The sequence below is a fragment of the Crinia signifera genome, chromosome 5, assembly GCF_055691185.1.
Source record: "Crinia signifera chromosome 5, ASM5569118v1, whole genome shotgun sequence".
Classification (NCBI taxonomy): domain Eukaryota; kingdom Metazoa; phylum Chordata; class Amphibia; order Anura; family Myobatrachidae; genus Crinia; species Crinia signifera.
In genome coordinates this window covers 281904331-281919323 of record NC_139221.1, presented here as the reverse complement: position 1 = coordinate 281919323, position 14993 = coordinate 281904331, and the positions used below count along the sequence as shown (strand labels likewise).

The following is a 14993-nucleotide window of genomic DNA, read 5'->3' as shown; positions in this document are numbered from 1 at the left end:
TTCATCTAGATTGGGGAAGTTTGTCTGCCATTTAGTGATGCCTGTTTGGAATTGACCAGTATGACAAGGCTCTCTTAGTATTTAAACTAGGCACATTCTTAAGACACCAAGTACTTTTTATGTGGGAAAGTCTTTGTTGTTATTCCCTATTTATTTCATTCATACTGTATATAGTGTTATTTAACAACTTTTGTATCTTATTTACAACAGGTATATTAAGATAGGGGACAAAGAATGTGAATACAGCAAGAACTTTCGGTTAATTCTTCATACAAAGCTTGCAAATCCACATTACAAGCCAGAGCTTCAGGCTCAGACTACTCTTATTAACTTCACGGTCACCACAGATGGGCTGGAGGACCAGCTGCTGGCGGATGTGGTCAGTGTAGAGAGACCAGACCTGGAGAACCTAAAGGTAGGGCAATATGTGTACTGCTGTGAACAGGAACCTTTTATATTTATGTGCAGTGATAGTAGGAGGGACTTTCCATTAATACAGCATGGTGTAACTATTAGCGTCAACTAAAACTGGTCTGGTACAGGGGTCTGACAGTTGGGATCCTGACAGTCATTAGCCCCACATCGGGATCCCGACTGGCCGGACCCAGACAGCATGGTGAGCCCAACTAAGCCCCTTGCGTGCACGGTGGCTCGCTATGCGAGCCACCTATTCTATTCTCCCTCTATGGGGGTCGTGGACCCCCACTAGGCAAAATAGCCGGTGGCCGTCGGGAACCCGGCTGTCGGTGTTTTGACAGTCGGGATCCCGACGTCGGGTTCGGGTAAATGCCTGTCAGGACCCCGTCTGGCACCCCACTAAAACTACTGGTATACACTTGGGGGTACATTTGCTAAACCTTGTAAAGCAGACATGTGATGGCATTTATGAACCAATCAGATCCTGTATATCATTTTCTGAAGTATAATAGAGGGGAGTTAGAAACTGATTTACATGGACAAAATATCAGATCAGAGACTATTACATATGCCTCCATTTGTGAAGTAATGTTGCTATTCTAAAGGCCCCATACACAGCTCCAATTTGACCTGTTTTCAGCCAGTTTTATTAGATCAGGACGATATATCGGATGAAATTAGGTAAAATCGGACGTCTATGGCATCCGATCCAATACGCATTCCCATGCACATCGGATCGTATCCAATGGATCATATGTGCAGCACATATGATCCGTCAGAAGCATCAGTGACACGAAACAAAAAGCACTTGTGATGTATCGCATCCGATTTGCAGGTGAGTGCCATCTGCCTATAGGCTGCAGAGCTGGAACTACCCTCCAAGCACTTGGAAAGCACCCTCTGTGCCTCCGCCGATGCGTTAGCATGTACCAGCACTGCGGCGGGCAGGAGATTTGAAAACTCCCATTCAAAATGGCAGTTTCCAAATCTCTCCCCACTGGCAGCTCCCTGGAAGTCTTTTACATGCAATAAATCGCTTGTAAAAAGGGGCACATCAAGTTCTAAGTCGCAGGCAACCCTCCCAGGGAGCTGCTGAGGGAGTTGAAGGGAAATTAGGTCCAACTTGTCCCTCGGACAAGTCAGACCTGTGCTTGGGGACCTTTAGATTTCAGCTTAGGCCTCAGCTGTATAACCTTTAAAAGCTTCTCTAACACTATGCATTACCCACATCCACATGTTATGTTTTTACCTGTTACATCCTACATCCACTAAGCGTCCATACTTTGTCCTCCATCCCCCTCAGTCCATGTTAACAAAGCAGCAAAATGAATTTAAAATAGAACTGAAGCACCTGGAAGACGAGCTGCTGATCCGCCTCTCTGCGGCAGAGGGCAACTTCTTAGGAGACATGGAGCTCGTGGAGAAACTTGAGTCCACTAAATCCACCGCTGCCGAGATCCAGCTCAAGGTAGAGTGATCACATTATCAAGATATTTATGAAGTACCCCTATGTGTAATTGGAAATGTGTCCCTAGGAATGGCTCAGTATTGCTCAATGAAACATGGATGCCCTCTGGTGCACTGTAAGGGGTTTATTTACTAAGATGGGAGTTCTATTTCAGGTAGGATGTTGCTTAGGGCAACCAATCAGATACCATCTATTATCTTCTAGAAGGTACTAAATAAATAAGAAGTAGCTTCTGATTGGTTGCCCATAGCAACATTCCATGTGAAACAGAACTCCCATCTTAGTATATAAACCCCCATGTATTTATCAAAGCTGCATTTTTAAAATAGGGGCTAAATGGAAGTATTCTATATAGAATAAGAAGCGGCAGTGTTCTGTATAGAATAAGAAGCGGCATTGTTCTGTTGTGGGAGGTGCGGGGGGTCGTGCACCCGCGCTATCGCTCGCTGCGCGGACTCACCTCGCTGCACCCCATCTCTCACCTTCGGGCCTGCGACGGTCCCGGTACCTTCCTCTGGCTCCACTAGTTTCCGGAAGCGACTGCACCTGTAAGGGAAACAAAGGGGGAAACCCCCTAAGGGGGGAGGGGATGCTCATCACAGGCACTATTGGCCTCAGAATGGTTACACCCGCTTGTGGAACACGGCAGGTGTAACTGGGGTGGGGGAACGCTCCGGGGAGGGGAAGGAGCACAAACAACACGACAACAGATTCAATACAATTTCTACTCACCAGTCGTTTACTGGTCCGCCGTCACGCTTCCAATGCGGATACCGGCACCTGAAAATGAACTCACATAACCTCCTGCTCCCTAGGGCAGGGCAATACACCAACGCGCCTGCGGCTTAACGCCCGCGCACCCTGCGGCCTGAAGCCATCTTACGTAACTCGCGACCTACCCGCGACCTAGCGCCGGATCTTCCGATGCCACAGCCTAGCATCGCGCAACCTGTGACCTAGCGCCGGATCTTCCGATGCCACGGCCTAGTGTCACGCTACCTGAAAAGAACACAATCTACACAGGGCCACAATTGGTGAACCCAAATACAGCATACAGTACACGGTGTCAAGTAAAACAGTACAATGTAAAGAAACAACACTGCACCAACACCTAGCGAGGGCCTACCTCCCTCTGGCTGCTCCCAGCCATACAACAATAACCCTTGTGGCGATACCTGAATTTGCGGCCTGTCGATACAAGCCTATTACTTCTTCGGGGGCCTCAGCCCTAGGAGGGTCTGGGCCTCGTACACAACCAGGGCCTCACGCCCTGCAACACAGATGGGCCTGTTGCCCAGTAACACAGATGGGCCTGGGGCCCAACAACGCAATCGGGCCTGAGGGCCGCCTATATAGGGGCCTAAGGCCCAGAGCACAACTGGGCCTAATGCCCGACACACACAAGGGGCCTAATGCCCAACGCACACAAAGGGGCCTAATGCCCAACGCCACCAACCTGAGGTCCCCACGGGCCTAGAGCCCGACTATGGCCCGCAGGCCTGGTGCCTGAATTGGGCCCACGGGCCTATTGCCCGAACACCTGGTGGTCTAGGGAGGGGACCCGCATGTGGACTTACCCGTCCTAGGGCCTTCCGCTGGACCAAGCCTGGTCCAGCCACGAGGGTGGTCCGTCTTCGCCGGAGGTGGGATGCTTCCCACCACCTCCGGGCTTCCTGCAGTCTTCACTGGGGCAGCGGGGGCCGGGGAAAGCTCTTTTGCGTTTCACCCCGCCGCACCCGGGCTTCCTCCGTCTTCGCCGGCTGTCCCCGGCACTGTGTACTTCGCCCGGCGGGCGGCAGCGTGTAGCAGTCCTGCGCACACAGCTGCCGCCTCCCGGGGCTTCCGGCGGCTGTTTCTCCTCACACTTGGGCTCTCCACGATCTTCCTCCTCCGTCGCCGAACTCCCTTCCTCGCTCCCGGCGCTGGTTACCTCCAACCAGCGCCCGGGGCGGGGCTCGTGACGTTGCGAGCCAGGATTGGGTCGCCGCTTCCCATTGGGCGCCAGAGCGAGAGCCATGATTGGCTCTCCTTTGGCGCCACATTTGAATTGCCTTTGTTCGTGGGGATCAGCGGCGAAGGCTCGCCGCTGCCCCCACACCCGGCGTCATTGGAGGGTCTGCTTCCGGCTCCCTGGGGTGGCGCCAGGCCAGGAAGCATGCGCCAACCAGCAGCAGGGCCAGTGACCACACGAGTACACTGGCCCTGGCTGCAGGGGGCGGCGCCACGAGAAGGCGGCACTGCCCCTTCCGTCCCGGTGTTACTGCACCGGGGCGCACTTCTACACTGTATAGAATACGAAGCGGCAGTGTTCTGTATAGAATAAGAAGCGGCAGTGTTCTGTATAAAATAAGAAGCGGCAGTGTTCTGTATAGAATAAGAAGCGGCAGTGTTCTGTATAGAATAAGAAGCGGCAGTGTTCTGTATAGAATAAGAAGGGGCAGTGTTCTGTATAGAATAAGAAGGGGCAGTGTTCTGTATAGAATAAGAAGCGGCAGTGTTCTGTATAGAATAAGCAGCGGCAGTGTTCTGTATAGAATAAGAAGCGGCAGTGTTCTGTATAGAATAAGAAGCGGCAGTGTTCTGTATAGAATAAGAAGCGGCAGTGTTCTGTATAGAATAAGAAGCGGCAGTGTTCTGTATAGAATAAGAAGCGGCAGTGTTCTGTATAGAATAAGAAGCGGCAGTGTTCTGTATAGAATAAGAAGGGGCAGTGTTCTGTATAGAATAAGAAGCGGCAGTGTTCTGTATAGAATAAGAAGCGGCAGTGTTCTGTATAGAATAAGAAGCGGCAGTGTTCTGTATAGAATAAGAAGCGGCAGTGTTCTGTATAGAATAAGCAGCGGCAGTGTTCTGTATAGAATAAGCAGCGGCAGTGTTCTGTATAGAATAAGCAGCGGCAGTGTTCTGTATAGAATAAGAAGCGGCAGTGTTCTGTATAGAATAAGAAGCGGCAGTGTTCTGTATAGAATAAGAAGCGGCAGTGTTCTGTATAGAATAAGAAGCGGCAGTGTTCTGTATAGAATAAGAAGCGGCAGTGTTCTGTATAGAATAAGAAGCGGCAGTGTTCTGTATAGAATAAGAAGCGGCAGTGTTCTGTATAGAATAAGAAGCGGCAGTGTTCTGTATAGAATAAGAAGCGGCAGTGTTCTGTATAGAATAAGAAGCGGCAGTGTTCTGTATAGAATAAGAAGCGGCAGTGTTCTGTATAGAATAAGAAGCGGCAGTGTTCTGTATAGAATAAGAAGCGGCAGTGTTCTGTATAGAATACAAAGGAGAAGGGGCAGTGTTCTGCGTAGGAGATGGGGTAGGGTTCTGCGTAGGAGAAGGCGCACGGTTTTGCGTAGGAGAAGGGTCCGTGTTCGTGCAATGACTTTTTGACATAAGAGCCGTTATACATTCCAGTGGTGAAGTAATAGACTTGTATTTGCCATCAGTCTCAGAGCACGCCAGAGCATACCAATAAACATACTTACATTTGGATAATGTGGTTGCTTGCACATTAATTAGACGATAAACCTCATCTTCCAGATTTGCTGTCCCTGAAACTTACTTTAATAAAGGAAAAGTGGAATTTAAAATATTAATTTGCAAGATGTGGAAGTCCCTTTAAAAGCATTATGCAGAGGCCCAGATATCATGTCGTCTGGTTTCATGGTGTCTTTATTATTTAACAGGTGGTTGAAGCAAAAGAGAATGAGATAAAAATTAATGAAGCCAGAGAACACTACAGGCCTGCAGCAGCCAGGGCGTCACTTCTGTATTTTGTTATGAGTGATCTCAGTAAAATAAATCCAATTTACCAGTTCTCATTAAAGGTATGTGCATTCTTTTAATTATGTTACCGGTGTTTTGTTATGTTACTGGTGTTTTGTTATGTTCCTGGTGTTTTGTTACCGGTATTTTGTTATGTTACCGCTGTTTTGTTATGTTACCAGTGTTTTGATCATCTATTAGGCACATTTTGTGTCTTTTTCACGTTGGTATAAACAGTACTGGTGCTAGGCCTGGGGTTACTCCCTCTCCATTGTGTGCGGGGTCTGCATTAAAAACACTGACCTGATGCCACACATTGTATTCAGTGTTTTAGTTGGCCGCTTAACCAGTGACACTGCAGGTACTTAGATTTGCCTGATGGTAACACAGTGGCTGTGGTGGCAGCAGGGGAAACGCCCGGAGTTTTATGGAAACTCGGGCGTGTTGATGCCTGCGTGGAGCGGACAGCTGACATCAGCGCCTCGCCGCCTTTTTGGCGATCTCCATCTGGGATAAAAGTAAGTATAGAGTATAGTGAATTGCATGTATCATCAGCAACAAGTTGTCCCTTCATGACTGTACCAGACTGTAGGAAATTTGTCACAGTACAGGCATAAGAATTCCATCTGTAAAAGGGGAGAAGAACCAAAAAAGAAAAGAATATATCTGTATCGCTAGAATAACATGTTTATTCCTGCCCCCAGTATTTATTTAGTAGTAGCAGCCTAATATTGTCTTCACAATCACAGCACCACAGCTATACTGTACTGTATTCTACTTTTTTATGTGTAGCTTTACTGTAAAATCAGGTTTGTCGACTGTACTATCATTTATATCTGACGTCACAGCACCGGGTTCCATTCCCACCATGGGTGGTCCTCTGATTCAATCGGTCCTCCGCGTGTTCGCACAGGGGACCGATTGGGACTGCGCATGGGTTTTTATGCGCATTTGCAGCCACTGTGTGTGAGCAGTCGCACACAGAAGTCTGGGCCAAGGGCCTGGGGTGGCGGGCCTAGCAATTTGCGTATGGGAACACCCAGCTTTGCCCGGTGACGCTGGTGCGGGGGGCGGGCAGCTGACATCAGCTCATGGAAGCTGCCCGGCCTGTCCTTGCACAGGGCGCCTGCAAGTCTGAGACACCATAGAGGTGTCTCAGATCTGCAAGCACTGAATAAATTATGTGATGGTCGCCGACAAATTCACAGCCTTGAGAGTTAACCAGAATAAGGGCCCATGTCCCTAACTGTGTGGAGTCTGTATTTTCTCCCTGTTCTTGCATGGGTATCATTCCATAATCCAAAAATAACAAGAAGGAACCCTAGTGTGTATATGTGTGTGCGTGTACATGTGGTGTAAGTTGCACTGCGGCAGGGACCAATGTGAATGGCCAGATATATGAATGTGCCGTATAACTGGTAATAAATAAAATAACAATTATGATACAATATATAAATTATTTTTATTATCTCAGGCATTTAATGTAGTATTCCATAAAGCCATTGGGCGTGCAGAACCATCAGAAGATGTAAAAGAGCGGGTGGCAAACCTTACCGAGTGTATTACATACTCTGCCTTCCTCTACACAAGTCAGGGGCTCTTTGAAAAGGACAAGCTGACGTTTCTGTCCCAGACGGCATTTCAGGTACATACTATGCTATATTACAGTGCAATGATAAGCTGTTGTCTACACAAAGTGGTGGTGGGAACATTGGTCCAGGAGAATACAGCACAGCAATACGCAAGGAACAAGGGAACTCACTAAATGGAAAATATCTGTAGCCTCTGCTAGGAAGGAAATGTCATTATATTTTATTATATACTGTAGTATAATTTGTATTCAGGTAACAAACGTTCTCCTGGTAAATGGGGAAACAACCATTTGGTTTGTTTGTTTTTCAAAAGAGTTTAACTGTACAACATTTTTCAGATTTTCTGGTAGTAATTATACTTGCTTTGTCAGGTTGGTGTATGTAACTTGTCCCTGTGTTTTGTGTCCCAAAAGATTCTTCTGAAAATGAAGGAAATTGATTTTTTGGAACTAGATTTTCTGCTACGGTTTCCTGTTGATCAAGTGTACCGCAGTCCTATTGACTTTTTGTCTGTGCAGTCTTGGAGTGCCATCAAGGTAAGCATTGGTGGGTTGGGCCAGGAGCCCAGGGTGTTATCTGCCTCCAAGGCGGTGTACATGTTTGGGGGCAGCAGGAATGGGAGACATGCAAAGTGTGTTCCCAGCCGCTCTAATGAGACACACAAAGTATAGCATGGCCATAGGGGGGTGGAGTTTTGATCAGGGGCTGGCCATCAGGGACACAGGCAGCAAGTATGTATAGGGAATTTCATGCAGATGCATGGAAGTAAACCAAGGAACGACTTGTAGAGGGGTATTAGCATAAAGTTGTACATGCATCATCTGCAAAAGACACTCCACCTCTGACTCAGGATCCGCTTCATAGCCATTTATTTCTGTTATACAGTAGCTATGTAATTAGATAAACGCAACATATGCAGCACATATATATATATATATATATATATATATATATATATATATATATATATATATATATATATATATATATATATATATATATATATATATATATATATATATATATATATATACTACAGGTATACCCGAAAGGGTGCAAATATACATAGCACACATATATAAACACACACAGGGGTGCCAACACGTTGGTCGGGCCCCGGTAAATTAAGGAGGGGGACTGGTTACATGCGTGTGGCCTCTAGAGGGGGTGTGGCCACATCCCTGTGGAAAAAAATAAACAAAGTAAATAAAGTTGTCTCTCTTTTGACTATTGAACTTACGACCCTGTCAACCTTAGACATATTGACCTATTTCATGTGTTGATCTAAGCCCTGTCAACATTTAATGGTCGACCTTCATAGTGTCAACCTAGCGACCATGTCCCCAACGCTATGGGGGAAGAGAGGACTCCAGGCCATTGGGGAGGGCAGGCCAGCAGATGTGCACTGTCCAGCATACGGCACAACCCTCTCCCCTCCCTGTGACCTGCCCCCTCCTATCCGGCAGTGTGCTGCTCTGTGCTGTCCCTCCTCTCAGGCAATACAACTGATTCCTGCAATCTCCAGCCTCCACCAATGGCGGCAGCAGAGCGGAGGCTGGAGATTGCAGGAATCAGTCGTGCTGCAGCACCAGAGCAGGGCCAGAGCAGCTCCGGCCAGGTGACTCTTACGCCAAGGGTTACTCACCCCCTGGGTCGCCCTTAATCCGGCTCTGCCTGCATATGTATCTTTTGATTAGGAGTAACTGTGGTATTTTCTAGATGATTTCTACACTGGAGGAATTCAGAGGGTTAGACAGAGATATTGAGGGATCAGCTAAACGGTGGAAGAAGTTGGTGGAATCGGAATGTCCGGAGAAGGAAAGGTTCCCACAGGAGTGGAAAAACAAAAGCTCGTTACAAAAACTGATAATATTGAGAGCGCTGCGCCCAGACAGAATGACATACGCAATAAGGTTTCTATATATTGTATCTTTACAGTTTCTTGTTTTTCATTCTTATTTAAGTTTTTGTTTAACAGCCAGAACTACACATATATAATTATAACCCCTCGGCCCACTGTTACAAAGCTGTGAGCCAGATTCAGTGAAGCAAATAAGTCATTTTGTGTCTGGACCAAACCATGTTGCTATGCAAGGGGTGCAGATAGATTTATATTGTTTCTCTGCAGGGTAAATACTGTCTGCTTTTGTATCTCACAGATATTAGACAGCTTTAATTTTACACTGCAATTTGTAATTCAGTTGAATACACCCCACCCAAATCTAAATCCCTCTGCACATGTTACATCTGCCCCACCTGTAGAACAGCATGGTTTTGTCCATTTGTGTGCTTTTTTTTTCTATGCTAAAAAAGCTCAATCAGGCCCTGTATACGCTTTTCACATTGGTTACCTTTAATCTTTTTCTGTTTCAATAGAAATTTTGTGGAGGAAAAACTAGGATCAAAATATGTGGAGGGTGCACGACCAGATTTGGCCAAATCCTATGAAGAGACCAATCCAGCCACACCTGTTTTCTTCATCCTCTCTCCTGGGGTGAACCCTCTTAAAGACTTGGAAACACTGGGTAATTATGTCTCCCTGTGCTATCAATCAAAGGAAACAGTGGTCATTCTCTCCTTTCACTTCCAGTTTGATAAAGGTTGAAAGGTGAAAAGACAGGGTTGTAAGGTGTCTAGACCGCTTGATTAATAAAATAAAGCTCCCTCATTTATTTTATTCATAGTTCCTCACTCTTCTCTGGAAAATGTGCTTTGTTGTAGCAAGTTATTTTGCAATACATGTGGTAATCCATGCATTTTAAAGCATCGCACTCACTTGCACATCCCAATGGAAGTGACTCTCATTCTCCAGTATCAGATATATCAATATAGAGTTCCTAACCATAGGTAAAACACAGCTTTTTAACAAAAGCCCATTCTGGCCTAAAAACAATGGTATTTTTCCCATTAGCCTCACAGGCCTTGGGGCACAGTAGTCTGCTCACCTGCCACATTCGTACAGCTGGCCATTTTTTTTACCCAGAGAGGAGAAGAAGGGTGAGCAATGCTGCTGTCAAAGGGAGAGGTGGAGGTGCAGGCACAAAATGATAGACCTATAGTACTCTGCTGCTTGTGAGGTGGGTGTGTGTTTGATGAAGCAGTGAGATGTGATGGGAACAATGAGCAGTAGGTGGGCAGTGAGGTGTGATAGGATAGTGAGCTGTGGAGGGTGTGTTAAGGTGTGAGGGAGAAGGGGGGCCGGATGACTGGCCGACAGTCAGTATACCGACATGGGAATCCCGACAGGGGGGATCCTTACTGATGGGGGCTATTCTCCCTTGGTATCCAGGACCCCATAGAGGGAGAATAGAACCTGCGGTGAGTGAAGCGAGCCACCAAGCCCACAGCGTGGGGAGCGCAGTGAGCCTGCATGGGGCTTCTTTGCGCTCACCCTCCCTGTCGGAGCACCAATGTTTGTATACAGTCGGGATCCCGATTGTCGGGCAGTCATACTACACCCAGGGGGAAGTGTGAGCTGTGGTGGAGGGGTAGTAGTGAGCTGTTATGGGAGCAATGTGAGTAGTAGAAAGATAGTTTGAGGGGCAGGCGTGCAGTGATGTGTGTTGAGGTAGTGAGCAGGGGGGGGGGGGGCGGTGAAAGGAGAGCATTGTGAGCTAAGGAAGGGGGGAGGGCAGTGAGATATGGTGAACTGTCCAGGATAGAGCTATAAAAGGGGTAATGAGCAGGCTCTGGAAAGGGGTCATTGGGAGGTATCGGTGGGAGATGTGGTTTCTAGGGGCGGCCTGACTCCTAAATCTGCCTCTGCCTGAAACATATGCTATAACCTTCACAAACAAGTTCAAAGGTTCCAAGTTGAATTCATATATTTGAAATAATATAATTTGCTTTAGATTGGTAATCCGCTAGTTCAAACTGAAAGATACCATCTGCAGTATATTTTAGTAACATCGCCTACATTAAATAAAAACAATGTTTGTTCTTAGGCAGGAAACTTGGCTTCACCATTGATTCTGGAAAATTCCATAACATATCACTGGGCCAGGGACAGGAGAAGGTAGCAGAGGAAACTATGGAGAAAGCTGCAGAACAAGGACACTGGGTGATCCTGCAGGTGAGTACCATGTCATGTCCCCAGATTTACACTTAATACATAGTTATTAGTACTGGATACAAAAGCTGTGTCATAGCGGTCATCCAAGTTTAGTATTTTAAATACATTGTTAAATCAGAGAACAACCCGGTTTCTTGTTTTACAATGGAAATCTCCTTCCTGGAGAGGTGTTGCAAGAGACATATATAAGTTTTGAGGTTTCTTCTGTTACCCAAATTAAGTATAATGAAATAAGAATAGGTTTTAGTTGTAATATGGCCGCATGGTTGGTGTAGTGGATAGCATTGCTGCCTCAGTTCTAGGTTAACAGGTAGGTTAATTGGCTTGAAACCTAGTCCATATGTGTGAAAGAGATTGTTTGACAGCTCCAGTGGGCAAGGATTCATGTGAATGGCCAAAAGGTTCAAACGGTTGACAGGGTCAAAATATTGACATGAAAAAGGTAGACACACGACAAGGTCGACAAGAGTTTTTTATGATTGATTTTTTATAAAACCAGCTTGTTCTTACTTCACCAACCATGTCGGCATTCAGAGAATAGTGTGCCATGCGCAGCGAGGCACTGGGCCCAAAGCATGGTGAGCATACACGTTACACTAATTGGGGGTCCATGTCGACCATTGTCAACATTGACACCAATCTTGACACTGTCTATCTAATAATCCACACCCTTCATAAATCACCACCAGGCACCCCCTGTGACATCCCATTTAAGTAAGCCAACAGTCTGCAATGGTTTAAGATTTGAGATACAAGGATAGATTGTCTTTTAATACTATTTTGTTTATTAGCTGTGTCACTTCTCATTAGCCAAGTGCTGCAGTGGGCTGATGATAAATATACAAATGGTAACACCCCTTTCCAATACAGCAGCAAAAACAAAAGTGTGTAAAGAGCTTTCAGTTCTCGGTGTTTACTGTACATGTAGATTGTCCTTGATTAATAGTTGTACTACGTTACTTTTTTGTGTATAGAATGTCCACTTAGTAGCCAAATGGTTGGTGACGTTGGAAAAGCTCCTTGAAAAGTACAGCATAGGAAGCCATGAGGATTACAGAATATTCATCAGTGCGGAGCCAGCATCCTCCCCAGAAGAACATATTATTCCTCAGGGAATACTACAGAACTCCATCAAAATCACCAATGAGCCCCCCAGTGGAATGCTGGCGAACTTACATTCCGCCCTCTACAATTTCGATCAGGTAAGATATAGAACTGAATCTGATGTTATTGAGAATGCAGACCATCAATGGCTCAGTTATAGCATACAATTTAATAGCTGCATTCTAGTCAATTTTGCCAGTCACAATATGGCTGCCTCCACAGTGTTTAACTTACAGATGTCATTTATGAGGTAAACAGGTATTAGAAATTAGAATAGGTATTGAATTTTCTCCCATATGTAATCAAGGTTATTATTTGGACTTTATTCAGGTCCGCATTTATTCATGCGCATTTTTTTTGTGCATGTGCATGCAACGGATGCATGTGTCCACAGTGATCAGATTGTTTGCCGGGTGCGCGCACCCAACATTGCTGGCGGTGTGGGTTGAGATGGCGGGCCGGGGTACTCGGGGCATTCCCATAGAAATCGCTGGGTGACGTGGGTGCTGGGGGCTTGCAGGGGTATCGGGTGTCCGAACACTGCTGCGAACCGTCGCCTCAGTGTATGGGCACCTTTACTCCATCTTTCTCCCTCAGTATACTAGACAAACTTACTAACTTTGAGGCCCATTTATCAACACATTTTAGCTATTTAAAACTCATTGCATATGATGAATAGTGCTCCATCCAATCTGATTCCAACTGTCATTTTTCAATTACAGGTCAGTTAGGAGCCGGTGCACCATTTATCATAAGCAAAGAGTTTTAAAAGCTAAAGCTTGTTGATAAATGGGCCCCTTTATTTCCTCCCTGGGAGAACCCCAAAGAATAGACGCTGCTGACAACTTTGGGGGCGAGGTGACTCTACACCCAACTAGGCCCCAAGGGTTCATGGGGGAGGGGCATTGATAAAACATTGCAATTCTTGACATTTAAGCCCTTTACAATAGTATAGACTTGAGATTTTCAATATTGTCATCTCCAGACCAAATTATCAAATAAATCCGAGTAAAATAAGTTAAAAAAAGGAAGGCCAGGGAAGCTGCTAATATTCTTATTACACATCTATTACTTTTGCTAACTCTTCAAATGCTGTAATTGTGGTTGCTTAGCACTGGTATACAGTATTATAGTAGACTAGTGTTTTACTGTCTTTTTTTCCAGATAATTGGCCCAATGTAATGACGCCTGAGTCCGTTGGCCGTGCTGGATACAGGACAGACTTGGACAATTTTAAATGGCAGCCACTTACTAGCCAATACCATGCCTTTTATATGATTGCCATTTTACAAGGGGCGCTCATAGGGGAGGGGGGCACTTCTGTATTAGCTTAGGGTGGCTGGAACCCTTAATCATGCCATGCCTATGGATTTGGTGGAGGATATTACGGTATCAAGGTTACAGTGCATTTCAGATGGAAATGGCATTACTGTAGGCATGATAACACTTTTATATGTGGTTTCTAGGATACTTTGGAGATGTGTGCAAGAGAGCATGAATTCAAGAGCATCCTCTTCTCTCTGTGCTACTTTCATGCCTGTGTTGCTGGGAGACTAAAGTTTGGTCCTCAGGGCTGGAACCGCAGCTATCCCTTCAATGCTGGAGATCTGACTATATGCGTCAATGTTCTATACAACTACTTGGAAGCCAACACAAAGGTTAGTGGAAAGCAATCACTTTAAGACCCATTCAAATTAAAATCTGTACAATATATAAACATGATATTGTGTACCCAGGTGTAGTATAGAGGATCTACACCAGGCATTCCCAAGCACGGTCCTCAAGGCACACCAACAGTGCAGGTTTTAGTGATATCCAGGCTTCAGCACAGATGGTTTAATCAGAATCCCTCACATACTAATTAAGTCACCTGTGCTCAAGCCTGAATATCTACAAAACCTGCACTGTTGGTGTGCCTTGAGGACCCTGGTTGGGAATGCCTGATCTACACTGTCTAGATGGACAGTCATTGGATTGACAGTGTCAAACGGTTCACAGGTAAGAGGTAGACAGTGGGTAAGTTCAACAGATACAAAAAGTCGACAGGGACAAAAGGCCATTATTAAAATGGTCAACAAAAAGTCGACACTGGTGTTTTGGGGGGTTTGTGTGTCATTTTTCATGTTTAATCATATCTAAGCACAATCGGTTGGAAACCTGTACCCTTGTGGGCTCGCTTCACTTGCCACTCTTTGGGCAAGGAGCCTGGCACTGCTGCTGCGTTAGCCACAAGTTATCATTGTCATCCTCATGGATAGTAAATCTAGCAACACTTGAGGAAACATGAACAAACCTCCCCACCCCCTAAAAAAACAAAAACAAGCAAACAAACATGCGCCTACAATTTGGATGTCAGCTATTGTCACATCGACCTTTTGAGCATGGCCATTTATACCTTTCGACCTTAAGCACGTTTTACCTTTTGACCAAGTTGACCTTTTGTACCTGTCAAATAATGCATGTCAGCCATATGGGGTCAACCTAATGACTGCCTATCTGGACACGGCCAACCTATACATTGGGACCCATGTGCATTATGGGTGAGATTTATCAATCCTTTTAAAAAGAAAAGTGTTACCCATAGAAA

The 14993-nt window shown here is 45.7% G+C and overlaps 1 protein-coding gene across 1 annotated transcript in view; it reads left to right on the top strand.

The window, feature by feature from the left end:
• DNAH11 (dynein axonemal heavy chain 11) overlaps window positions 1–14993 on the top strand; it is a 262190-nt gene that overhangs the window by 228433 nt on the left and 18764 nt on the right. The window contains exons 67-76 of the mRNA XM_083189115.1: window positions 211–415; window positions 1721–1885; window positions 5560–5700; window positions 7113–7283; window positions 7644–7766; window positions 8950–9143; window positions 9607–9755; window positions 11175–11302; window positions 12277–12504; window positions 13873–14064. Of these exons, the coding sequence (XP_083045241.1) occupies window positions 211–415; window positions 1721–1885; window positions 5560–5700; window positions 7113–7283; window positions 7644–7766; window positions 8950–9143; window positions 9607–9755; window positions 11175–11302; window positions 12277–12504; window positions 13873–14064 (1696 nt within the window). The remainder of the gene's footprint in view (window positions 1–210; window positions 416–1720; window positions 1886–5559; window positions 5701–7112; window positions 7284–7643; window positions 7767–8949; window positions 9144–9606; window positions 9756–11174; window positions 11303–12276; window positions 12505–13872; window positions 14065–14993) is intronic.